Here is a 24,303-nt window from a genome sequence, read left to right on the forward strand (position 1 = left end):
TTAACAGCCGTTCTGCGTCCTGATTGGCTGTAGACCATTGTCAATCAATCTCGTGCCTGTCTCCTGTCCAGTACAGAATGCGTTCAGCTCGTCAAATTTACATAAATCTTCGATGCTAGCAGTGTGACTCTGAAGTGCTGTACTGTATGTTTGTAAGTTTTCTCCCCAACAAACACAACAATGTCGATGAAATGTTTTGCACCGTCATAGGCTCCTGCGGGTGCCTTTGGTTTAGTTCTATAATACTGGACTTATTTTTCTACGAAGGTTTGAACTTTAAGAGTGTTTAAACAAGAGAGAAAATTCTGAAAATGTTCGTGCCTGTTTGAGTCAAGTGTATAAAGTGTGTAGTGAGGGGTTTTACGGCCTTAAAACATCCATAATAATTGTAAAAAATAAAGTTGGCTACTTTGTGGATTTCACCTATCGCGGGTTATTTTTAGAACATCACTCCCGAGATAGCTGAGGGACCACTGTATAGGAACCCAGTGCAATAATGAAAAGCATTTCACCTTTAGCACAATGGAACACAACATCGCTGGTTCAATGAGACAAATTCATTTAATAAAAACAATAGTTTTACAATAAAAACACTGCAGTGTTAAAGCCTGAATACAAATATAAATTACAGTGCAGCTGTATCAGCCAGAAAAGGAGTTTAATTTAAAATATTTTCCTAAAATGACAAACAACAAAACAAATATTTTACAGTTTTTTATATGGTAATATTCAGCAAATACAAACACATCACAGATTCAGTGTCAGAAAGGTTAAAGCAGTAAAAACATCTTTACAAATCTGAAGTAAACTGTGGGGCGAGGTGGCATATAATGAGGAAATAAAACTGACAAGTCGTCACGGCGACGTCCGTCCCAGCGCCTGATGAGCCAGCCTCAGGTTTTCTCTCAGCTCGTCTGCCTCTCGCTCCGCTTTTGCCCGAACGATGCTCAGCTCCGTGTACATGTCCTTGTACTTCTTTGTCGCGTTCCTCTTGTCCTGTCACACCAAAAAAACAAAACAAAATCTGGTTTATTTAGCCGTTTCGTCCACTCGATTCGATCGGCTCCAGGCACAGATCACCCTCAGTCCTAATTAACACACTCGAACCCTGCAAGTAAGTCACCTGTACACAGATCGTGACTACAGCTAATGTTTGGAAGCCCCGCGCTGGTAGAAGCAACATCATCTGCTTATTTAGTCTGATAGTATGAGCTGTTCAGGCTCAAGCACTCCTTCAGTTCTCAAAATCAAACACTGAGGTTTAAAAACAGATGAAACTCTGCAGCACGGACTGGTTAACTAGCAGATTACAATATTATTAGTAATATTTGTATTATTAGTGCAGCTGCTGTGAAACTGACCCTTTGAGCCGACTGCAGCTCGTCCTTCAGAGACGTGATCTCCTGCTTCAGACACTGGACCTCAGACTCCTTCACTCGCAGCGTGATCTGAAATGAAATGTGTTTTTAACCTTTGAGTCGGCTCACGAGCACATTTACATAGTTTACATATTGTACGTGTGAGCCAATCATGAAAAACCATCATTCTTTATGTGGAATCACCAGAGTGGGTGTAATTTCAGTTTTTACTGCAGTTTGTGTTGATGGAGCCAGAGGGTATCACATGCCGAAAGTTGACACCAGCTCCAGAGTAGCTTTGCATGACTCACAATTCAAAATAATCCTTATTTTTCTGATCCTGGGCCTTGGTGCAGCCTCAGGTTCATCCTCTCCCTGAGTTCCTCTTTCTTTTAAAGCCACCCACCTTTATGCAAGCCTTCTTTTGATTGGCTGCCCCTCTATTTGGACAGCAAAATAGAGGGTGGGACTTCTTCATACTCGGTCCTTTTTAATAACTTTGAATGCTGGAAATAAAGCTGTGGCTAAAATCCTCTCGATGACCATGCAGTAGCCGAACTCACCTCCATCTCGTACACGTCCATCCCCTGACTGAGCGGCAGAGCGTCCTGTTTGGCGAGCGTGCACAGTCTGGTGATCTCTGCTGCCAGGTGGCCGCTCAGCTCCTGAACAAGTAAAAGTGAAAAACAGGAGAAACGATCAAGCTGCTTCACCTCTGACCTCAAAAACACTTTTTTAAAAGTATTTGGAGACATGTTTAAACCCCCACAGCGACAGTCGAGCTCACACCTCTGGTCTCACTGGAGTCTGTGAATATCTTTCGCCTGTTTTTTGACTCCTGCAGCTTTTATTCACAGTGAACAACAGCTCAGCTTTTTAATGTGCGTGCAAAAGATTGTAAAGCCACAAACACTCAAACAATGAATGATTTCTGACATGATCCAAGTACAAAAGTCCATGAATCTACTTAGGAACAGTAAAAACACTGAATTATCCTGATTAGTGTTTCACCAAAGTGTAAACAAAGGCTGCATAAATGGACCTAAACAGAGAACAATCGTCATGTGGAGATTTTTACAATGGCGGCCGCAGACTTAGACGCTAAATCAGAAAGCTGCAGAGGAAAATGAGAGTGATCTGAACTGTCTTTAAATTTCAGGATGTCAGAAGAAGCCGTTAACGGCCTTCATTGTGCGTCTCACCTGGTTTCTGGTCCTCAGGTCCTGGTTTTCCTGCTGGCACTGGCACAGGGCCTTCCTCTCGGCATCCAGAGCCTGGACCAGATGTCCGTTCTCCAGACACTTCAGAGAAAACTGCTGCGATAAAACCTCAAGCTCCCGCTGGCAGGAGGCCAGCTCCTCACTGCAAAGACACACACTGAGAGTCACAACCTATCCGTATTTTCTCTGTTCAGCTCTCCTGTCGGCACACCGAGGTGTTCCCAAACCAGCTGATAGACTCGATCTGTACTGGGCCTGCACCGGGTCCCAAACCCCTCACTGGCATCCTGATCACATGCCTGAAACACCTCAGCTGGCTCCTTTTGATGCAGAGGAGCAGACAAAGGTGCCAATTCTCATCACTGCTGCTTCCCACTCAACTGCAGCGGTTATGACAGGGTGCTGGTTCCCAGTCTGGATCCAGTTTCACTCATTTCCATCAGAAAATAGACTGATTTAGAAACCTGCTGGGAGTATGAGAGCCTGCTGTGATTTACATGTTCTATGTTATGTACGAGCACCTCCTACCTGCCTTCACAGAGGGCAGGTAGGATTTTTTCGGGCTCTGATTGTTGAAAAAAAATATCATGGGATTTAAAACATTTGCCAGCCAGTTCAGTTCAGGCTCTGCACCAGCACCGTGTTGGTGGGGAAAAGGTTTCCTGTGGATTCTGGCACAGAGCTGTGAGCTGCAGGTGCTTTTGTTCTCCCTGTAAAAAACATCTTTGACCACCAGAATCAACAGTCTGCTCTTTGTCCTGACGCCGGCCTGCGGTGATGATTTTTCCAGAATGACATTTTGGTTTAACTCCAGTGTTTCCCTCCTGTCTTGTAAAACCTGCTGGGATGCTCACGTACCTGTGCTGCCTGTGGACTTCCTCCAGGTTTGAGAGCCCATTGCTGTTCTCGAACTCACATCTCCTCTGCACCTCCCTTTGCAGCTCCAGGCGGTGAGCGTTTTTGATGGCTTCGATCGCTGAGAGGAAGAGGAGGAAGTCTGAATATTTGAAACTGAATCGATTTTGGGCAACACCTCATCTCTTACTGGGCGCTTTCCCTCACCTGTTGCAGTAGCAGCACTCTCCTCCTCTAATAGTCTGTCCCTGTCCACCAGGAGGCGCTCCACTTCCTGTTTGTGTCGACGCTGCAGCCCCTCAACCACCTTCAGGTGAGATTCCTCCATGCAGGCGAGTCCACGCTCGCAGGTGACCTGCAGGCACAGCGGACGCTCACACAGGTCACACACAAAGCTCGTGACAGGAAGTCAAACAAAAGTGGATGAAAGCGGCACCTACCTTCAGCTTCTCCGTCTCTTTCTCGTGCTGTAGCTGCACCAAAGTCATTTTGTCCTCGGAGACCGTCAGCTGCTCCTCCAGCTCCTCCACCTTTCTTCTCAGAGCTGAAATCAGCTCCACGTTTCCATCTGGTTCATCGCTCTCCTCTAAGCTTTCATCTGAGACCTTCTGTGGGATTTCCATCTCACCTATCAATTCCTCCTCCTCTTCTTCACTCTCCTCTGCGCCCTGAAGCTCTGCGTCCTGGAGGTAAATCTCATCAGTCTGGCAGCCTGCGTTCATCTTCGATGTGCGTCGTTGTTCAAGGTTTGACAGTTTTGCTTTGAGGTCCTCGTTCTCCTCCCGGAGTTTGGCGCATTTTGAGCAGTTGGCGTATTTAGCCCAAAGCCTGCACAATCGATGGCGGTAAAGTGCTTCGGTTGCCGCCGAGTAAATGAACGACGCTATCCAAGGATGATCTGAAGAGTGAAACTCATACAGTCTGTCTGCTGTCGGCTGGAGTTCCTCGTGCACGGCGGCGGCGCTGAGGGAGGCGGCGAGCTGGTCCAGCATAGACATTTTAATCTGTGTGACGGCTTTGAAACGCTCAAAGTCACTCAAGTCACTCATGCCGCTCTCCTCCTCCGTCTTCGTGGTTTCCAATGCTATATCGTTAGCCTCGCCCTCGCGTCTGCCCTCTCTGCCTTCCTGCGCCGCCTGCTCGGTCTGAAGCAGACGGTGGCCTATGAGCAGCATTCGTGTCTCCAGCACCATCTGTTCTGCCGCCTCGCCGACCCGCACATCTGCGGGCTCGATCAGCTTGGACGGATCCTCCTTCAGTTTCTTCAGCAGCAAACTCCAAAAAGCCTCCTCCCACTCCAGCTGGCTCACCACAGCAGGACTCCTCTCCCCCTCCTCCACCTTCGCCTCACCTCCTTCCAACGTGTCGATCGCCTCTAAAAGTCTCCCCAAAGCGCTCAGCCTTGCGACCATCCCCTCGATCACCTTCTGGGTCTTTTCCTCGGCAGAAACACTTCTGTCTCCTTTCAGCCTCTCCTTCTCTAACTCCTCATTCAGCCTCCTGATGTCAGCCTCCGCCTCCGTCGCTCGTTGGCAGGAAAGTTTCTCCGCTTCCTGCAACTCCCTGCAGTTCAGCTCTGATTGGTCGAGCTGTCTCTCCAGCTCTGTCAGCTTGGCCTCGGTCGCTTCGAAACACCGCAGCAGGTATCCCTCCGGTTTCTCGTCCCTCTTCTTGTTTTCATCCTCTCCTACCGGGTCGCTCAGCTGCAGCAGCACCTCCGTCTCCCTCAGGGTCTCCTCCAGGGAGCTGATCAGCGTCTGGGCCTCCTGGAGCTCCTGGTTCTTCAAGTTCAGCTCCATCTCCAGATCTTCCACCCTGGTCTTCCCTTGCTGCTCCACCTCAGGGAGGTCACGGGGCTCTGAGTACCTGCTGCTGAGCTCCGCCTTCAGCCTTTCGATCTCGCGGTCTGCCTCCGTCAGCTGGTTCAGCATCTCCTGGTTGCGCTGGTTCAGAGCCTCGTTCTGGCTCGTGAGCAGCTCCACCTCCAGGGAAAGCTTCTCCAGGGTCACCTGATCAGGAGTCACCTGCTTCAGCTGGGACTCGTCTCCCTCTGCGGACTCATGGGCCCACGAGCTGAACTTATCCGCCTGTGTCTCTGAGACAGGAAACAGCTGACGGGCGTCTGCGTGCAGCTGGTCCTGGAGGTCGGCTGTCCTGTCATCGAAGCTCATTCCCTCACTCTGAGAGTGTTGGCTGTCTGATGCAGGTGACAGTAAAGGTGAGGCCGCTGTCTCAGATAATAAATCCTCCAGTTCTTGCAGCTCGCCCCCTGTATCGCAGAGCCAGATGCTGGGCAGCTGTGGTGTTGGTGAAGGTGTTTCCTGGCCGAGCTGCTCCATCATGTTCTGTCTCATGACGTTCTGCTGCTGCAGGAGCTCTCTGTACGCCTCCTTTAGGCTCTTCGTCGGGTCTTTGAGTGGCTTTTCTTTCATATCTGATGGGTAAAAATCAGCTTCAGGACTGACGGGAGAATCCAGCTGGAAAAAAAAAAAAGGTCATAAAACTACAGAAACCCGACTGAAACAATCAAAGTCAGTCAAACACAACAAACATCAAACACCAAAGAGTGTCTGAGATAAAAGCTGCTTTCTCACACCTGCTGATGTTGAAATCTTTCTGTGCTGAGCTGAGCTTCCAGTTCCAGTCGTCGATGCTCCGACTCCTCCAACTGAACCTTCAGATCTTCCACCTCCAATAACACAAAGTACACAAAGAGTTAATCTACACAGCCTCACACACCCTCCATCAGGTGAGCCTTACTTTTCATTTTATACCTGTATCGAAAAGAAACAGACGAACTGATTGTATTTTCCCTGTGAGCAAACACAAAAGAATCAACTGTGTCAATTAAAGATATACTTGCAATAATTTCTGGCCTTCAAATATCTGCATAATTACCTGTTTTTATGGTTTAACTTACACATCAACAGACTCTGAGACAACTTATCATTTATTTCTGGTCATGCTTCTTTAAAACTGAAAGTCCACTCACCGCCTTCCTGTAGCTCTGCAGCACCTTCTCCATCTCCTCTGCATCTCTCCCGTCAGAAAACAGCGGGACCGTCCTCTCCAGTCTGAACATTGTCTTCTCCACCTGCTTCCAGCACTCCTCCATCTCCTCCTCCATTCTCTGCTGCGATTTCGGACTCAGCGCTCGGACGCTGCCGTCCTTTTCTAGCAGAGAGAAGCCCAGCATCTTCTCATACCTCCTCCTCCTCTCCTCGCGCCGCTTCCTTCGCTCCAGGTCACCCAGCTCCAGCGAGCAGGGGGATTTCTGTAGATCGGCGTCCACCGCCGGCTCGCTCTCAGGCTTGAATTCAGCCCAGTCGAAGGTCTTGTAGCGGCCTTCGCGCCGTCTTTCCGTCACGCTGCTGGCTTTGGGGTGAGGCTCGCTCTCCGAGGAGACGTCGGCCGAGGGAGAGTCCTGAGTCACGTCTGGTTTGGGGAGGACCTCAGGTGGGCTGCAGGGAATGTGCTGGCCAGGTAAACTGAGAACAGGATGATTTAAAATTTAAAAAGAATAATCAATCATTTTTATTATCATTTAAGTGCTTTTAGTACGTCAACATTTTATTTTAGCTTCACCTTATCTTTCATCTACTTTTATCTCATCTTTAAATCACCTGTAAACACTTTAAACTGCACAACCTGCACAAAACCTGTTTGATTTGATTTGATCACCTGGCCACATCAGGGGCGTTGGCCGGATGGACGTTCTTCATCAGCGCCTGGATCCAGTTCTTTCGTATCCCCGCGGTCATCGCCGAAAGCGTGAAGACGCCCTTCGGAGTCTGCGACATAAAAACATGTGACTAACCTCCATCTTTAGAGCAGAACATGAAGTGATGACATGCAGAAGCGAAGACTTACGTGGATCTGAAAGCCGTAGTTTCTTTGCACCTGGTACTCAGACACATTGTAACACTTCATTAGGTTGATCTCTCCTTCCAGATCTGAGGCCTGTGAGGAGACGAAAGAAAACGTGGTGAAGATCTGGAAATGCACAAAAACTGTTTATATTCTACTTTATGAAGCCGGGTTTAAAGTACCTCCTCGGCCGTCGAGTCCTTGTAGTATCTCAGACTGTCAGTCGACAACACAAACCAATATTTCTTCCACTAGAGGGAAGCAAAGCACATTTCACACAGGCTGGTAAGATCCTTTAAATCATCACCACAACCTGAAACAGCCAGATTTGGATTACTTTAAAATGTTTACCTGGTCATTTTCATCCAGTTTGACCATCCAGCCTTTCTTGAAGTTTAACAAGTCTGGCTGTACAGAAGATAAAAAATACAAAGTTTGAATAAAACACACAGAAAAGAGAAGAGCTGAGACTGTTTGTTGCTTCCATCATTTTTGACCAGTAGTTTACTTATGTGATCAATTTTAATACTAGACAAAGACAAACCGAGTAAATACAAAATGCAGTTTTTAAATGATTTGAAAAGCTGACTTCACACTCGGCCACACTGTCAGACCGGCTGGATCAAGAAGTCACTTAAATAAACCTGTCTGACAAAAAGCAGCTGCGATCTCTAGAAACAAAGTCACTGACATCTATCAGTCTCAAAGGGATACAAAGCCATGTCTGGGACTCCAGTGAACCACGGTGAGAGACAAAACTTGGAACAGCGGTGAACGTTCCCAGGATTGGCCGGCCTATCAAAATTATTCCAAGAGACAAAAGCATCCAGAACAACATTTAAAGGACTGCAGGTCTCACGTGGCTCAGTTAAGGTCAGAGTTCATTATTCAACATTCAGAAAGAAACTGGGCAGAAATAGCATCCATGGGAGAGTTGAAAGGAGGAAACCACTGCTGACCAAAAAGAAACAAAGGTTTGTTTTTCTTTTGCCCAAAAACGTCTGGACGACCCCCAAGACTTTTGGGAAAAATTCTGTGGACTAACGAGTTGAGTTGACTGCCGTTACGTCTGGCGTAAAGCTAACACAACATTCAGCACCAACAGCCAAACATGGTGGTGGTAGTGTGATGGTCTGGGGCTGTTTTGCTCCTTCAGGACCTGGATGACTTGCCCATCGTGCTCAAAAAACAAAAACAAAATGAAGGTTTTGGAGTTTCGTAAGACTGAGATGTTTTTTTTTTACCACAAACACTTGGTTGCACGGCTTGCCAAAAGTGGCACATTTGGGTGGCAGTTACTTCTACAGACAGGTTTAGATCGATTTTTAGTACTGTAGTATTTCCATTTGCAAAACTGAGGGCTGGGTAGGAGGGGGGAACTCCACACCATCTCATGTTTGAATCAGATATCAGTCTGAGCCTGACTGATCTGTAGGACTGTGTTTATTATGCCACAGGTCAGCAGAGTAGAGTTTCAGCAGTTGGAGGCATGTCACACCTGCTCCACAGACAGCTTCTCTCTGTGTGTTTGCAAACGTTTTTGGTCAAAGCGAGTTTAAACGTGCCTGAAAAGGTCAGAACAGACGACGCTTCCCCTGATGTTTCCTTACAGGTAAGAGGAGGGTCTCTACCTCAGCTTTCTGCTGGGATCAGATCAATAATCAGTATCAGGTATGAGTAAAAAGTTGTGCTTAGAGTCACTTCTGGAAACTTCGAGGCTCAAACTGCCCTCGGATCAGTGGCTCACCGTCATGGCCGTGTCTGATGTCCTGTGGTCCAGAGACCTGGCTCTTCTCTGGGGAGGGGGGGCAACGAGAGAGGACGAATCTCCACACGACTGAAGTTTCTACAGAAGGAAAAAAAAAGAAGCCCAAATTAAACTTATAAGAACTTCCCTCACAGGAAGGCTTTCACTGATGAGAAGACGTGACGCGTTTCCTCAATCAGGACGGAGGCTGTTTGCATGTGCTGCCTGCATTCCACCAACCAGAGTAACCGATAGTCTGGACGCTTGGCACAGACGTCAGCTGTGAGGATTAGGCCCGCCGCGGAGCACCACGGGGAGCCCGGCGGGCTTTTCTCCACTGCCTGTTAAACTCTCACTCGCTGAAGCGGGTCTGACCGTGGAATGCATGAAAAAGGTTTTAGAGGATAAATAATCCCCGGGACTCTGCAGCTTTAGTCTTACTTTTCAAAATGATGCTCCAAAACTCAGAGTGAGATTGCCGCACGCCTGTTATGATCAGATTTCATGCCGGCTCTAACAGCACGTATCAGACTCTGGATTACACGCATTAAGTGAAACAAGGGTCCCCTTTTTTTGTTTACTTGAGCCTCCGCTGTTCAAAAGATTCATTCTTCTTCCTTATATAACCACTTTAAAGGGGAAAAATGTCCAGTTTAATCACAACAAAACATTCTTTGTGGTTTTTTTCCTGGCATTTATATTGAAAAGTATCCAAAGCCCCGACACACGGAGGAGCGCGGCGCTCTGACTGCAGACAGAGCCGCTCCTCTGTTCCCTGAAGGCCTCCCAAAACCGAGGGGGAGGAAGTGAGGAAGAAGAAGAAGAGGCTGACTCGAGAATCTCCAGACAGGCTCTTTTGACCTTCTCATGACTAGAAAAACAAACGCACCCAAAGACACATAAATGAACGCGTGGGCCTAAATATTCTGCTGCTGCTGTATTTAAAAAGTAAATCCTCTGGAAAAGGGGAGTGTGTTTAATCAAAGATTAACCGCGGCCACTGAGACGACCATCTGTGATTTAACAATGTTTCTGCAGCAGCTCCGGCTGCTGAAAACAACGATTTACTGTGAAAGGAGCGAACAAACTAAAATAAAGAGCTGAAGGAAGCAGACTAATGTAATGCACTCACGCTGTTTACTCACTGTACACGACCAATTTAAAAAAGATCACCAGCTAATCCAACGTGTACATCTTTGAGCTGCAAGAGGAAGTCGGAGTACCTGGAGAGAGCCCAAACAGGCCTCGGGGGAACACGTGAACTTCACACAGAAGTTCTCAAACTTGAGTGTCCATGCCACCTCCCCACCGGCCCAGCGGGGTGACAAACAAACCCATCAGTCTTTTACAGCTGAGGGGAAAAGAAACTTGCCTGGAGACGGCAGTCTGAGATCTGACTGTCCGTTATAAAATCCATTCATCCGTTTTTTTTACTGGTTCAGAGACACCTGTCCCAGGTGGGGTAGACCTCAGTCGGTTGGGGGGGTGGGGTGGCAGTGAACCCGCTTAGAAATGTGAAGCCATGTGTGACCATTTTGGATGTGAGGATGGAGAGGAAAGTTGTCAGCTAAACTTTATGTGTACAATGCACAAACACAGACTTCTTGCAGAGTCAGCACACAAAGCGAGCCATGTTATGAGTCATAAATAAATTTAGAGGCACCAACAACACAATGACAGTTGACTTGAATTAGCAGACACCAGTGAGCTCCAGTGCCGGTGTAACTCACTGGGTAAAGCAGGGATCTCATGTGCCGTAAGGCTAATGCCTCAGGTGGACATGAGAGGAGGGCCAGCTTTTGGCTGAAGGTTGATGCTCGGTCGATGGTCCCTCTGTGAAACAGCGAGTTAATCTCATGTGTGCTGCACAACACGCTGCCCACAGGCCTCTCCTGCTTCGTTTAATGGACTCTCCTTTAAATCTGCTTTTCTGGCTCATCAGGAGGAATCTGAACTACTAAACCCTCCTTTCAGAAACAGAAAATCCTGAAAACATTTCTGGATATTTACTACAGTGAGCCCAGTTTAACAGGTGATCTCGCTTTAAGTATCATCCGTGGGAATGTTTGTGTTTTGCCGTCACACAGACTCCTGCTGGGGTTTGCTCACCTCCTTAATCACCGGGGTCTAGCCCTGACACACTGACTAGCATTCACAAACAGATGTGCGCTTGGAAACCGGGAGGCGCTCATTCCTCCGAGTTTATCAGTAAATACATGACATCATGTGTTTCTTCAGCCCGTCAGCAGCACTTCAAGAGAATCGCGAAGAATCCCCGAGCGCCTCGGGTCCTCACATTTAATTGGTTTATTCCGAATCCCTGGAAAATAAAGAGGAACGGCGTCTGAACTGCTTCAGGGCATCAAAACCAGTTCTGCTCACAGTGAATCACCAGCCTCCCTCCCACCTGCCGACACATGTGCTCGCTCATGTGAAGAAAGTCATGCCCGGACACGGCCCGAACGGCTCGTCCACGCGTTTCACGCCACGCTCTCATCACCGGCTTAGACCGAATGAGCGCTCTGAAGACCTGAACGGGTCCTCGGGTTGTTTACACCCACACTGACAGACTGAAGCAAACAGCCTCAGACTGTAATTTGGGAGTTTTCCTAACTCTCCGTCTAACTCTGGGCAGCGTTTGATCAGGTCGGACCTTCGGCCTCAGAGTGACGTCTTTCATGGATAACACCTGGCTGCTGCCTGAGTCATGTTCAAACCAGTCCAACCTCGCGGCCCGTCCCGGTGCAGCCTGAGCACAGCTGGATACGACGGCTGGTCTGAATCACGGCAAACCCACGCTAGGATTAATCATTACCTGTTCACGGTTAGCCAACGACCACAGGCAGGAAGCGGGTTTTTAATTGTTGGATGCCGGCGTTGAAGGACTTAAAATTTTATTTTCTCAATCACGTTTTTATTATAAGCTCTGCGCTCCTGCACAGCCTCACCACAATAAACGATTTCACTGAGAATTTTTCTCATCTTGTTGTTTATTGTTACTCTTTTCTCACCGGGTTAAAAATAGGCCTCTTTTGTAATAATGTGAAACCAACCTCCCAGTTACACATTACATAACAACACTGTCTCTGTGTTTGTTCTTGTCTTTAGTTTTCCAATTTTTGGATGTTTCCGTCTGTCTGTGCCGTCACCAGTTCACAGCGCTCTCTGTCTGTATACTGAATATTACAGTGGCCAGCGGTCAGTACGGCTGCCCGCTCATGGCAAAAACATCATTTATTTACCAAAATTATTAAAGAACACCATCTTTTTTGTTTTTAAAGGGGCATTCCTTTAACTTTAAACATGATTCAAATGAAAAACATTCGTTTGAATTGTTAAAAAGAAAATGTGGGTTATTAAGCAGAGACCAGAGCCCAGCGGTGTTTTACAGATGAGCTGAATATGAAGCCTTCTCACACCTCACAGGAAGAAGGTTGTGGGTTTGAATCCAGTGGCTGGTTGGCTATGTGGTTTTTTTTGTGTCCACACAGGACTATGAGTGTTTCACTCTCTTACTCCTGTGATACTGACAACCTGTTCAGGTCTTCCTTCTCCAATAATAACTGGATAGACCAGGTTCTAAATATCGTCGCCCAGTTTGACAACAAAGAAAGAAAACCTCACTCAGATATTTTAACTGAATCTTTCTCTTTGCCTCCCAAAGCCAGCCAAGTTCCGCAGGAAGGCCACGAGATAAATACGTCCCATTGTCTATTAAGAAACTTGACGGTTAAACTAGTTTTAAAGAATGAGCTGTGTTTGTAAACCAGGGTTGTTATGATGCTAGATTTTCAATATCAGGAAAACCCTTGAAGTGTGATGCCATTTTCACTTCCACAGGTGAAAAGCATGGTATAAAATTAAGAGACAAATGTATTACAAACATATTAAATAACATCAATGATGACACTATCTTTAAACTGTAAACCAAACACCCCACAGGCACAGTCAGCACGGTGGTGGGGGGATGACGATTTGGGCATCTTGCAGCCTCTGAGTTGATGATGAGCTTCTCTTTATAATCAGTCAGATGTGACTCAGCAGCAAATCTACAGCAGACTGGCTGAAAAGGAAAAGAACGGAGGAGCTGCAGTGTCCCGGTCAAAGTCCAGACCTCACTCTGACTGAAATGTTGTGGTGGGAAGAAGAACAAAATGCCTCCACAGCGATGTTAAAGACTGTTATTTGAAGTTAGACCTGCTAAAGGTGACTGTACAAGCTACTGAACACTGGGATGTACTTTGTTTGTCTCAGGACTTGAGTTTTTTCCAGAGTCCTGGGAAAACTTTCTTTTTCTCATGGCTGCATAATATTGAGTACTGTTTCATAAATGCATGAACATGCAGAAACCTGCAGAAACTGAACGACACGCCCCATTAATCACTGACTTTAAAGAAGGCTTCTCACAGAAAACCTGAAACATGCTGGAAGGATTTCACTCTCCAATAAAAATATTTTCTATTAGAATTTAGAGGATATTTGAAAAAACTTTATGAAACTCAGCACGCTTGAAGATGAAGATGAAGATGGGGTAAAAGAAGCTGGACGTCGCAGATTTTTGGGCTCACAGTTTCAGACACTCACACTGACCACTCATTTAAAGAGAAAGGAAAACAGATGCAGGTTCTGTGTCACAGAAGCAGTTTTTACATCTCACCTCTCGTTTGTTGGTACGAGTCTCGCTCCTGCCCGTCCTCAACATGGATGCTCCCGTTTCCTGCTCTTTCCTGGTGGCCTCCGATCTGTTTTTGCTGGAAAACAGGAAGAGCTGATTAGATTCTCCTTCCACTCAGGTACAAGGACCTTAACGGGATCCTATACTAGTCTGTGGATGCTCTCCTGCTCACATTCATCCTCCGGGATTTCAAAAGGTCAAAAATGGCATTTTTCTATTAAATCGAGGCAAAAGTCACCAAACAGAAGAACTATAAACCCAGACTTGTGGTATTCATATAGATAAGGACACATGAGGCTGTGTCACCTTTAAAGTAAACCTGGATGAACCTGAAATGAACTGAGTGTTTCTTCTTGTCATGTCCAGCACACTGTGGGGGCTTTTTATAAGAGGCCGGTTTCTTTAACTCCTTTCTGAATGTGAGGATTTGGTGGGTTCAGACACTTCCGTGCCCTCAAACTGAGGTTCGTTCCCTGACTGGCAGGCAGACTGTCAGTGTTGAGGTCCTGAGAAACAATGCCGAGGATATCTAATTACACCAGCGTTTTGGAATTTCTGACCTTATTTGGGGGGGAGGGATAAGGATTTTGTGTTTTCGTTTCCCAAAAAGGCAACAAGAGCGAAGAGCTGACATGATTTCTCCTCACGTGACCCGTTCGCATGCTGCTGGGGCACAAACTGGGAGGGTTTCTCTTGGCTAAATATAAAAATGCAGCAGTCAGATCTCTAATGGAGGGGTAGAGCGTGAGGCTTTGATCTGCCGTTTAGCGGTGTGTGATGCCTGTTCGGCTTTATGCTGGGGGAGGCATTGGATGTCCTTTGTGCTAATTGCTTGCACATTTCTCTGCCAGTGCACTTTAAATGGCTCTGATGAGTTACCCACAGATTACACACAAACATAAATAAGAAAAGAAAAAGCTGCTTGCTCCAAAACACGAAGATTTATGTAATCATAAGATGTTTAAAATGAGCAGGAAGCAGCTTCGCTTCTAACCTCCCGTCCTGCCTCTGGTTCTTGTTGTTTGCTGATGTTTGGATGTTGTTGGGTTCAGTCAGCCGGTTGTTTCTGCCGGTGTCGGAGCTTTCAGAGGCCGCCAAGTCTGAAGACCCGACCGAGCCGCCGAAGCCGGCTGAGGTCAGAGAGCCCCTGGGGTCCAGGCACAGGTAGGAGGAGGCGTTGCCTGGAGATAAAACCAACACAAAAAAGTTTCAGACTGTTAGATCATCAGAGAGCAGGAACATCAAACCACAGCTTGGTTTAAGTCCACGAAATTAGGCGTCCCTTTGCCATAAAACCTCAGCCAAGCTTTATTCACAAACCACAATTCATTTCACTCATCCCAACCTTCTCCCGCCGGCTTTTAAGGAAACACCAACACATCAGTGTTTTACCTCATTCAGCACCATTTAAAATAACAAAAATCACAGTTTTTTACCACTCTGATAAAAAGAACAATGTCAAGCTGATGCTTTATATTCAGACTTTTATCAGCTTGTCATCACTGCATCAGTTCAACAGTGCGATAAGCCATAAATCACAGGGTGAAAGGAAAATCACTGCCCCTTAAAATCAGCAGATTTTCACTCTACAGTAACTGTGTAGTGTACCTTCACACTACACAAACAGTCTGAGTTACAGGCCCTCAAATACACAAATCTGTCACTTTCTTCTCTTTAACTTTTTCAGCTGCTTTCGACTTCCTACAGTTTCTGCTACACATTCAACCCACTTCCACCCCAGCTCCACCTTTTCTTGCAGTTTCTGTAATAATTTGTGTCACATAGGCAGCTCTGCATATGGAAATAACCTTCCTTTGGCTGCGTCTGAATGAAATTTTTTTTTGTTTCGCGATGAGCAAATGAATTAAGCAGAAAGTTAAATCCGATCATTCTGTGTCTATTTTTAATGACTTTAAAGCAGCTTCTCTTGGGAAAAACACGCAGAAAAAGTCATGCAGATGGTTCAGGTGTTTTCGCTTCCTCCCCATTGTGGAGAGGATAATCCCACATTTAGAGTTAATGCTGTAAAGTTGCTATGGTAGCATCAACAGAGAAGTACTCTGTTTACTGTATGACAGCCTATTAATCATTTTGTTTTGGCTGCTACGATACAAAGAGACCGTTAACACTGACAACACTGTGAAAGCGCAAAAATAAAAGCAAAGCCCGACTAAAGAAGCAGAAAAGACAGATTTCAAAGATTTCCCGTCGAGTTTAAGTCAGTAAATTTTCTCTAATGTGCAGGTCTTAATTTAAGTATTCGACTTAGGAAGCTTTGTGGGGATATATGTTACTCATGCAGTGTTGGAAGGGTTATCAGGCCCTTTGTAAAGATCCATAATTCGACAGTGAGAAAGAGTCACGGGTGGAAAATATTCAAGACACTTTGCAGTTTTTCCCAGGAGTGGACGTCCCAGCAAATTCACCCCAAGGTCAGGTAATACTCAGGGAAACTGTAAAAGACCCAAGAGCTCCATCTCAGACTCTGCAGGCCTCTGTCAGCATGTTAAAGGTTAAAGTTCATAACAGTCCAACTAGAAAACGACTGAACAGGTGCGGCGTGTTTGGAAGTGTTGCCAGGAGAAAACCGCGGCAGCATGGTTTAGTTGGCAAAGCTGCATCGACTTCTAGAACAACGTGCCGTGGACAAGCGAGGCCAATGTGGAGATGTTTGGCCACGGGACCTGGGCCCCTTGCAGTCACTGACTCAATCACGAACTCCTGTGTAAACCAAAGTATTCTAAAGTCAAGCGTGAGGCGTTCTGTATGGCAGCTAAAGCTTGGAGCAAATGAAACAGGACAATGATCCTCAGCACAGCAGCAAATCTCCAACCTGACTGAAGAGCTAAAGAGCTGTGCATAAATTAAGGACTGCAAACTTCCATAAACTGAAGCCACACTGCAAACAAGACTGGACCAAAGTTCACGTTTTCTGCCGATACTGATAAAGTCGTACAGAAAACGATTGTTTTGTTGCTGGTAAAGGTGGTTCTACAGGCCGCCAAAAAACCAGGCGCACTTTTTTCACAGGATTGCACATTCACCAAACGTTTAAACATTTTATTAAAGACAAAAGAAAATCCACTCTGTAAAAAACTAAAAAAAACTTTGACATGTCAACAATATGAAACAACAAGTCTGAACTCGGGTTTATCGGATTTCTGTTTGCCTAGTCTGGAAACAAAGAAAGCATCAGCATGTACTGATTAGTGTACTTCTTGAACATTTATTGACAGGCAAAACAATCGAGCCACAAGCCGTCATCATCATAACTGATATCTGTTCAGTGCAAAGGTAGAAGACTCCCTTTTAAGCTGATTTAAGAATAAGTGGATCCATTGTGATTTTACGGTTGCCGCTAACCCTTATTTGTAGCAATAAGTCTGCCGACTATTTATTTAATTATTCCCTGAACCTGCACAACTAACGGTCAAGTTTTACGATCTTTTATTTTTGTCTAAAAATGGTTGAGAGCATCTGTAGAGCCATTTAAAAAGTATTTGTTTCTGAAAACGCAGAGCTTTTAAACTGGAAGGTCAAAGAATCAACTGACTGAAATCTCAGCTGATGTGTTTGTTTCAGTAAACATTAGAAATCTCCAAATGTTGAAAACATAATGAAATGGGATAAATGTGCAAAAGAAATTAAAAAACTGGATGAGTTCCCCAGAGGAGAGCCTGTTAAGCAGGGGAATCCTGACAGAGGGAGCTTTGTGTTTAGCCTCCATCTCTCTAATGAAGCAGCCTGTAGTCAGAGTCAGCAGGAGTTAATCCAGAACTTCATTATGGGACCTTTCCAGACTATGCAACAAGCCTGATGCCAGATGGGCACTCGTGTCCATTTTGTCGCAGCCTGAAGCTCCAGCAGGGAAAAATACCTGCCCTGTGCCGAACATCAAGCCCATTAGGACTTGTTTAAGAGGCCTTGGAGGGCTCATGTCTGCCGTTTGGCTTTTATGATGCCAGAAGGTCAGAGGCTCAGGATTTCCTGCACATCTCTCCAAGTAACTCCACTTCCTGTTAAAACAGAAACTCATCCAGCCCGTTCCCCCGACTGCCCGCGAGTGAGCGCTCAGCCGGTACGCCTGGTTAGAGGAGGGTTAAACGAAACGGACAAATAAAAATCTGCGAGTGTGCGAACATCTGCAGGACGTTAGGATGGTGCGAGAGGACAGGAAACGGCTGTGATTGGCTGATAGACATGAAAGCCTGTGTGTGTGTTTGTATGGTTTCCTCCGCTGCACCTGCAGGGGTCCGCTCAGGGCCCAGATGCTCGGTGTCCGTGACAGTCCAGATGGGAGTCACATCTGGCCCCCCGTCCCGCTGGTCTTCCTGCCACTGGCCGGGCTCTGGGCGGTCCCTCCCCGAGGATGGAAAACTCGGATTGGTTGCTACCATTTTTGCTGGACTGGGCTCCTGAAGTTTGTTAGAGAGACAAAGAAAATTCACACTTTTAACATTAAATTAATACAGGTACAATAATGTGGCTGTAAATTAACAGTTCATTCATGTTTGAAAACAGATTCTGTGCAATAACAGACACTTTAAACATTCTCATATGCTTCATTCTGCTCTAAACACTAATTTTTTAGACACTGTTTTCTACTCTTGTCACTGTGTCTCTGTGATGTCATGGAGGGGGGATATGCCTAATTTCTGACCACAGATCCACAAACTACCTGCTGTTTAGGAGGGGCAGCCAATCGGAGGAAAGCTGGCTTAAACGGGGAGGAGCTAAAACACATTATTTCAGAGTATTTTCAAACAGAGGATGAACTGAGGGGCTGCACTGAGGCTAAGAGTCAGATAAATAAGGATTATTTTGATCTGTGAATCATGCAAAGCTGGTTTACTGTTACATATTTTAGAAAGTCACCATGAACTCCTCTGATTTCACTCAGAGTTCTCTAAACTCTTTTCTTCTGTCTTCATTTGGAAAAGAAGTTGAAACTTTCAAAGGCATCAGAAAGTTTCTTCCTTGGTGTTTCTTTCAGGTTTTCACTGAGGAAGTATCGTCTAAACGTCTCCTGACAGGTGATTATTTACTGGCACATTTGTGGTTTTCATCTTAATAAGACCAGTCTTGATTCTTTGGTATAAACTTGTCTGAAATAAGTCTCATAATCAGCATGCGTGAACACAAAAACTGGACACTTTAACACATGAGCACAATACCTGGTTGGCCACAGGCTCAACTTTGCGTTTCTTCTTCTGATTCTGTTTGTGAGTTTGCAGATAAACTGCCAGCTGCTCACTCCACCTGGAGACAAAACATGACACAATGCCATCAGGACGCCTCTAAATGTAATTCTTTTCAAAATAAAAGCCTCCAAGTAGGTATAGAAAGCTACCAGGATGACAAGAGGTATGTGAGAGTTTCTAAATGTGAAGCCCTATTTAGATCAGAGTTGTCACGCTCATTTGATCTTGAGGAATGAAACTGAGCTTTCTCTCATTGTAATAAAGTTTAACTACACATTTCATCTTAATATAATAATAAGCAGAGTAATTTCAAAAATCTATTTCAGTTTTTGTACATGATAAAAAATCCTTTTGCAGTAAATGAAAGAAATATGTCAGCATGTCTCTTGACTTAAATTGTCAAAAAAACAAACCTACTGATAAAAATGGAAAAAACAGTAACTTATTAAATGTATGAAAAAGCCGTTAAATGTCCGGGTGGCCTTCCATAGCCATCCAGGGGGCCAGACTGTAGATTTTACTGGGATGATTTTGGTCCCTGAGTCTTATGTTTGACATAAAACAAGACCTGAGTTAGACGAATTTATCAAAATGCACTTATATGTCCAGTTTTCAAAACAAAAGACTGTAGTTAGATACAGGAAGCAATGAAGATGCTTCAAGGCTGTCAGAATTTCAGAATAAAGGCCCTTAGTTAGTCATAGTAAATTACCGCTGGCCTTTAACATGCCAACTTTTCAAAATAAAGGCTTTTTTTTTCAACTTATGTTTTCAAGAAAGCTTCTCCCTTTTTGCTCATTTGTGCCCACACATGTCAGCAATCTCTTTTTTTAACGCTACTCTGAGGTTTTTATACCGACCCATTAATGATGTCTTTATTGTCACCACGGATGAATACTTCCTGCTCTGGGGTGACGATGCAGAGGGCGTTCTTCTGGCCCGTCCTGGGCTCTGCATCGAAGATGTCTGTGCACACGTTCACGTTCACCGTCCCCTGTGGCAAAGTGCTGGGCTGCAGGAGAATCAGAACATCCAAATTATTCCTCCAGGGGTCAAAGAGCGAGTTAAGACGTCATGTTTACTAAAACTTCAGATTATGGCCGCTAAACAGAAAGCAGTTTGTGGTGTGAAGTGTGGAATGAAAGGGAACGGGATTTAAGGGGATGACAGAGAAACAGAGAGGGGGGATGTGTGCATTAAAGGACGGGCTAAGCCCACATCATCTGCTGTGGTTGTGTGCACAACATCTGGCTTAAAGATGCCTTCTGGATCCCAACAAAACATACAGTAGATGCAGATGCATGCACAGGCTGGGGCTTACTGTACACTCCGTGTTATGTTTTATGTTTGCATTTGTTTGTAATTTTAGTATCTGTGCTGTTTCTCACCAGCTCATCCAGAGCGAAGCTCAGGCTGCCGTCCTCGTACAGGATAAAGAAGCGCCGCTGCCATCTCTGACGATGAAGGACAGGAAACTAAAATCACCACAGGATCACACTAATGCCACACTCGTGTGTTTTTTAAAAAGTTGACCTACCCTTGACCTCTGCATCGGGTTGTTAAAATCTGTCCCCTCTGGAGCCAAACACAGCCAGCCTGCATAGATGGGTTTGGCCTGGAAGGGCACAGGACAGTGATGTCATATATTAGTCAGTGTTTTGAACTGTGTGGATTTGATGCCTGTTGTTATTGTTGTGGGATTTGAACCTGTAGTCTGACAACAGAAACATGTACAAACCCGCCAAAAACACCTTCTGTTACGTCGTGGATCTGTGGGCTCTTTGTTTTTCCTCTTTCAATATTCACATGTTTGTTTGTTTGTTTTTTAATTTAGAAATATAAAGCGTCTCAGCAGGTTTAAACTTTTTTTCTGAGTGACAGTACATCAGTGATCCAGCACTTTGTAGAACCACCTTTAGCAGCAATAACCTGATGCATGGGTAGCCACAAAACTATATCACAATATTTCAAGAAAATGTGTAATAATGATATTTATGAACATTGAAGAAAACACTGGCAGCGCTCAGTAGTACCCCTCAGCCTCCTGATAGATACACCTATGGGATTAATTTGAAACTCCTACGTCGCTTCGTTCTTGAGTTATCACATTCAGAAACTTGGGTTTCCACTTTACCCACCTGCCCGCCCTGCCGGCAGCGTGGCGGCAATATCAGCCTTTTACATCTGACAGATAAAAAGTACCTAACAGTGTTTTATCGGAGACTGCAGCTCACAGGCAGCAGAGCAAAACAAAGGGCATTTTCAGTCCATGTTCTCTGATGAGACAGAATAACTCATTCAGCAGTACTGTAGTGCAATAACAGTGCCACAGCATAAGTCAGATGTAAGCACATAAATAGCCTGGGATGTGTTTCCCCTGGTAATTTTCAGTAAAAGTACAGAATAACTTATTCAGACTTTAGTTTAAATTTACAAAAACAACCTTGTAACTCTTCAGGAGCTGCACAAAACCCTCATAACAAAACAGAATCACACATATCTCAGACTTGCATGGTTGTGGGGGACGTCTGGCCCACTCGTCTTTACGATGTCACTTCAGTTCATTAAGGTTTGCAGCACTGCTTTACGTTCAGCTGTCTGCAGGTCCGACCACAGAGTCTCAGTCAGTTTGAGGTCTGGACTTTGAGTTATTCCACCACCTTGAGTCTTTTCTTTATCAGCTGGTGTGTTTTGGATTATTCTCCTGCTCAATCACCCAGATTGCCTCACATCTGACTCTAGAACACGTTGGTATGAGGAGTTCACAGTCTACTGAATGAACACAAGGTGCCCGAATCTTCATCCTTCCACCACTGTGCTGACAGTTGGTATGAGGCATTGATATGTTGATATGATAAGTCTGGTTGCGTGCATTGTGGTCAAACATCTCCTCTTTACTCTCATCAGTCTAAAAACATTGTTCCAGAAAGCTTTGCAAACATAAGCCCTACAGATATTTTCATTTATCCTGGACCTCTTCCAAACCATCCACACTTGTTCAGTCTCTTTCTAATTTTACACTCATAAACTTGAACATTTATCCTGCTAGCTGAGGCCTGTAGAGACTGAGACTGAGTTCTTGGGTCTGAGCATTGATCAGTAGCACCTGGGTGGTGTTTGCCCTCTAAGTGAGGTTGTACTTAGTTTTCACTTTTAACTCATGCCATGCTTTACACATTCGCCTAACAAGTAAAAGATCCCTGGTTTTGATTCCATGGGGAGACACAAATCCCCTTAGGATTCAGTCAGGAAGGACATCTGGCCAAAAGAAAAAAAATCTGCTGTATCAAACATGGTGAGCTACCCGCTGTGGTGACCCGAAAGTATTAAATAAACATATTTATATTCTTTGTGCTTCCTCCTGTCTCAGACACTTGGGTTCTTTTGTTTTCAAAGTCATTTTAAACATTAAAACGCTGGGGAAAAGTGCCACAATTACAGCAAAACAAGGTGGTTTTCTCTGAGCCTGCAACGTCACTGGAAAACCGTGTGTGGTGTTTGCAGGTTTGATGAACGGTGTTGAAATTACAGGGCCCGGCAAAAGCAGGCGGGAGGGGGGACACAAAGTGATGGCATATTTGAACAATGTGAGGCATGTAGGAAGCTGTCACTATCACCTCCTTACATCACCTCGCCTTCATAAGCGTGTTTTCAGTCCTGACATGTTTTGCTCAGCACTAAGTACACAGGGCTGAAGCACGCCTGGTAAAAAGATGATGTAATTAATTTTTTCCTCAGGCTTTTGTTTGACAGATTGATGCATTTAAAAAATTTACAAGTAACAGAAAACCAATGAATTCCCAGTCGTTCCTTCATAAACAGAATTAAATCTTTTATTCCATTAGATTTGCTTAGTAACTATTTATAAGTACTGATCCCAAAATACAAAGCAACAACCCTAACAGCACACCTTTAACTGGAATAACAGTTAACAGAATTAACAGTAAACACTATCTATGCATTGATGCATCAGTCTTAATCACATCATGTAATTTAATCAGAGTTCATTTACATATTCGGGTTTCCAAAGACTGCTACTCTGCAGAACAATGGGATAAGGGACTGCAGGGAGGTTAGTGTAGTGGGGCTGGGTGGTGAAATCACAGAATTAGTCATGACTTTTAATCTATTCTGGGTGCAGAGTTTCAATTTTTGTTTCTCCCTTGTCCTAGGAAACTCATTACCCAGCCATATTTTTGCATAGCTGTGGAAGCATTTTTCACATAATAAAACAAACCCCGATCCCTTACCACCTACCTTAGTTATTCATTTGGACACAGCTCCTAACATTGATGAAATGGTTTAAAAATGAACTAAAAACTTAAAGTCAACATTTCTTTTTAAGTTTTTTACATTTGTAATATTTTAGGCTATATAAAATTATACCATATAATCTAAAAGTAAAGAAATATTTAAAAAAAATCATGTTAAAATAAATAAATAAATAAATAAATAAATAAAGAGAATATGTTACATAGTAAATCTAGAAATCCATTAATTAATAAAAACGTAACGTAATAAAAAATAAACCGTTGGTTTGGTAAAATAAAGATTAAATAACTTTAAAAGTCTGATTTTTATGCCGAAGACCACGGAAAATAAGTTTTATTTATAGTTTATAGTTTTATGTGGACCTTGTGGACCTTTCGACTTGAAGGGAGGCTGATGTGGGACTTTTATATATTCTGGGAGACATGGGACACTTTGAATATATAGACTTCCTGACAAGAACATTTCAGAGATAAAATAAAACAAAATATGACCTTTTCTGATTCTTTTACTGATCAACCAAAATGAAATCTTAAAGTTAGCATCTTCATATTTAATATTTGCATGTTTTTAGACTAAAGCTGGCGGTTTAATGATAACATTTTTTATCCAGAAAGCTCACTAATCCAAACAAAAGTGGCTAAACGTTATGACAGGAGCACCTGAGGTGATCGTGAACTCACCTGCTCCAGGTCGTGGTCGTTGAGCAGATGGAGCTCGCGCGACTTGAAGCAGTTCTGACATTTGCTCTTATTAAAAATATTCGCCTGGAACTTGCTGCAGGGAGTCGCCGCCGCCTTTTCCCCGGACATGTTTCGGTGAGCGCCGCTTCTCCTCCGCGGGGACAGATCCAGACACGGCCCGCTCTCCTCCTCCTCTTCTCGTCTCCCAGTTTAGTAAAGCGGTTTCTCCTCGAACAACATCTGTCACACTGAGCCGCGCGCTCCTGTCGTCATGGCCTCTGACGTGATACCGCCACTCCGCTTCCGATCGAAACCTTCAAAATAAAGCTGGTTTTTAACGGTTTGTTTTAGCTTTAAGATAAAACACACTGCTAAAAAAACACATACAGCTATTACACATCCATTAAACCGTAATGTTTTATAAAAAA

General features: G+C 44.7%; 1 protein-coding gene across 1 annotated transcript; it reads right to left on the bottom strand.

Annotated features, from left to right (window-relative positions):
• Nucleotides 1-566: 566 nt before the first annotated feature.
• Nucleotides 567-24,073, bottom strand: LOC146672185 (uncharacterized). The gene is made up of 22 exons (XM_085404711.1): nucleotides 23,876-24,073; nucleotides 20,461-20,538; nucleotides 20,312-20,377; nucleotides 19,784-19,935; nucleotides 18,897-18,981; nucleotides 17,966-18,137; nucleotides 14,717-14,903; nucleotides 13,705-13,798; nucleotides 9,048-9,146; nucleotides 7,652-7,708; nucleotides 7,483-7,551; nucleotides 7,304-7,393; nucleotides 7,115-7,224; nucleotides 6,426-6,921; nucleotides 6,030-6,122; nucleotides 3,874-5,910; nucleotides 3,641-3,788; nucleotides 3,437-3,554; nucleotides 2,561-2,720; nucleotides 1,922-2,023; nucleotides 1,362-1,448; nucleotides 567-996 (listed from the first exon to the last, which is right to left on the bottom strand). The coding sequence occupies exons 1-22, from the start codon at nucleotides 24,002-24,004 to the stop codon at nucleotides 856-858; spliced, it is 4,770 nt and encodes a 1,589-aa protein (XP_085260837.1). The 5' UTR covers nucleotides 24,005-24,073; the 3' UTR covers nucleotides 567-855.
• Nucleotides 24,074-24,303: the final 230 nt, after the last annotated feature.

Source organism: Rhamphochromis longiceps, linkage group LG4, assembly GCF_057381845.1.
Source record: "Rhamphochromis longiceps isolate RC_006_pf linkage group LG4, R_longiceps_female_GT1.1, whole genome shotgun sequence".
NCBI lineage: Eukaryota > Metazoa > Chordata > Actinopteri > Cichliformes > Cichlidae > Rhamphochromis > Rhamphochromis longiceps.

What these genes read in the sequence shown, in the direction of transcription:
- LOC146672185 (XM_085404711.1), bottom strand. Translation starts at nt 24,004, where the DNA reads ATGTCCGGGGAAAAGGCGGCGGCGACTCCCTGCAGCAAGTTCCAGGCG. An exon ending in CTCGTACCAACAAACGAGAG is followed by an intron (nt 9,147 to 13,704) that starts GTGAGATGTAAA and finishes TTCCTTCTGTAG; the next exon opens with AAACTTCAGTCGTGTGGAGA. An exon ending in AAGAGACGGAGAAGCTGAAG is followed by an intron (nt 3,789 to 3,873) that starts GTAGGTGCCGCT and finishes CTGTGCCTGCAG; the next exon opens with GTCACCTGCGAGCGTGGACT.